Source organism: Rhincodon typus, chromosome 44 (assembly GCF_021869965.1).
Source record: "Rhincodon typus isolate 14 chromosome 44, sRhiTyp1.1, whole genome shotgun sequence".
NCBI lineage: Eukaryota > Metazoa > Chordata > Chondrichthyes > Orectolobiformes > Rhincodontidae > Rhincodon > Rhincodon typus.
Window position 1 is genome coordinate 1,066,415 of NC_063375.1, and position 625 is coordinate 1,067,039.

Sequence of the window (625 nt, forward strand, 5' to 3'; positions counted from 1 at the left end):
GTGGGGGCGGTGGTAGATCAGACCTTGTTCTGCCTCCTGAATGGACCCCCCACCTCGTTCCCTCCTTCCCCCTCCCCGCCGGTACAAAAGGAGACAGCACTGAGCGAGGCAGGTAGACGTTACTGAACACTTTATTGGTGAGTAGACAGCAAGTATCTGTGAGAACAATACCACACACCCCCAAACCCCAAACCCCAACCCCCATCCCCATCCCCGCCCCCCCCCCCGGGCAGGTCACTGTGAGCCCGAGGGGGGAGGCAGGATGATCTTGCTCGGATGGTAGTAGTTCTCGCTGATGGGTGGGAGCCCCTCGGCCTCGTACTGTTTCAGTCGTCGCTCAGCTTCCCTGCGAGCCCACTGCCTCATCCTGGGGGGGGACCAGACGGGAGTCACAAAAGAGATAGGGGCGAGAGGGAGGTGGAGAGAGAGAGAGAGAGAGAGACACACAGAGAGAAAGGGAGAAAAGAGAAGGAATCGGTTAGTCGGGGAGGGGGCAGATTCCAAGCAGCGACTCCATTCGGGCTATTCGGCCGCATGGGGCAGCGCAGAAAGCCAACCGCTGGGAGCTTTCCGTCCAGGCAGCTCTAACACCGCACACCACCTTCCCCCTCGCCCACCCCCAGAT

The 625-nt window shown here is 60.6% G+C and overlaps 1 protein-coding gene across 1 annotated transcript in view; it reads right to left on the reverse strand.

Moving 5' to 3' along the window:
- Positions 1–108: 108 nt before the first annotated feature.
- Positions 109–625, reverse strand: part of ndufb11 (NADH:ubiquinone oxidoreductase subunit B11) — a 2,519-nt gene continuing 2,002 nt past the window's right edge. The window contains exon 3 of the mRNA XM_048619859.1: positions 109–367. Coding sequence (XP_048475816.1) covers positions 235–367 — 133 coding nt within the window. The 3' untranslated portion in view covers positions 109–234. The remainder of the gene's footprint in view (positions 368–625) is intronic.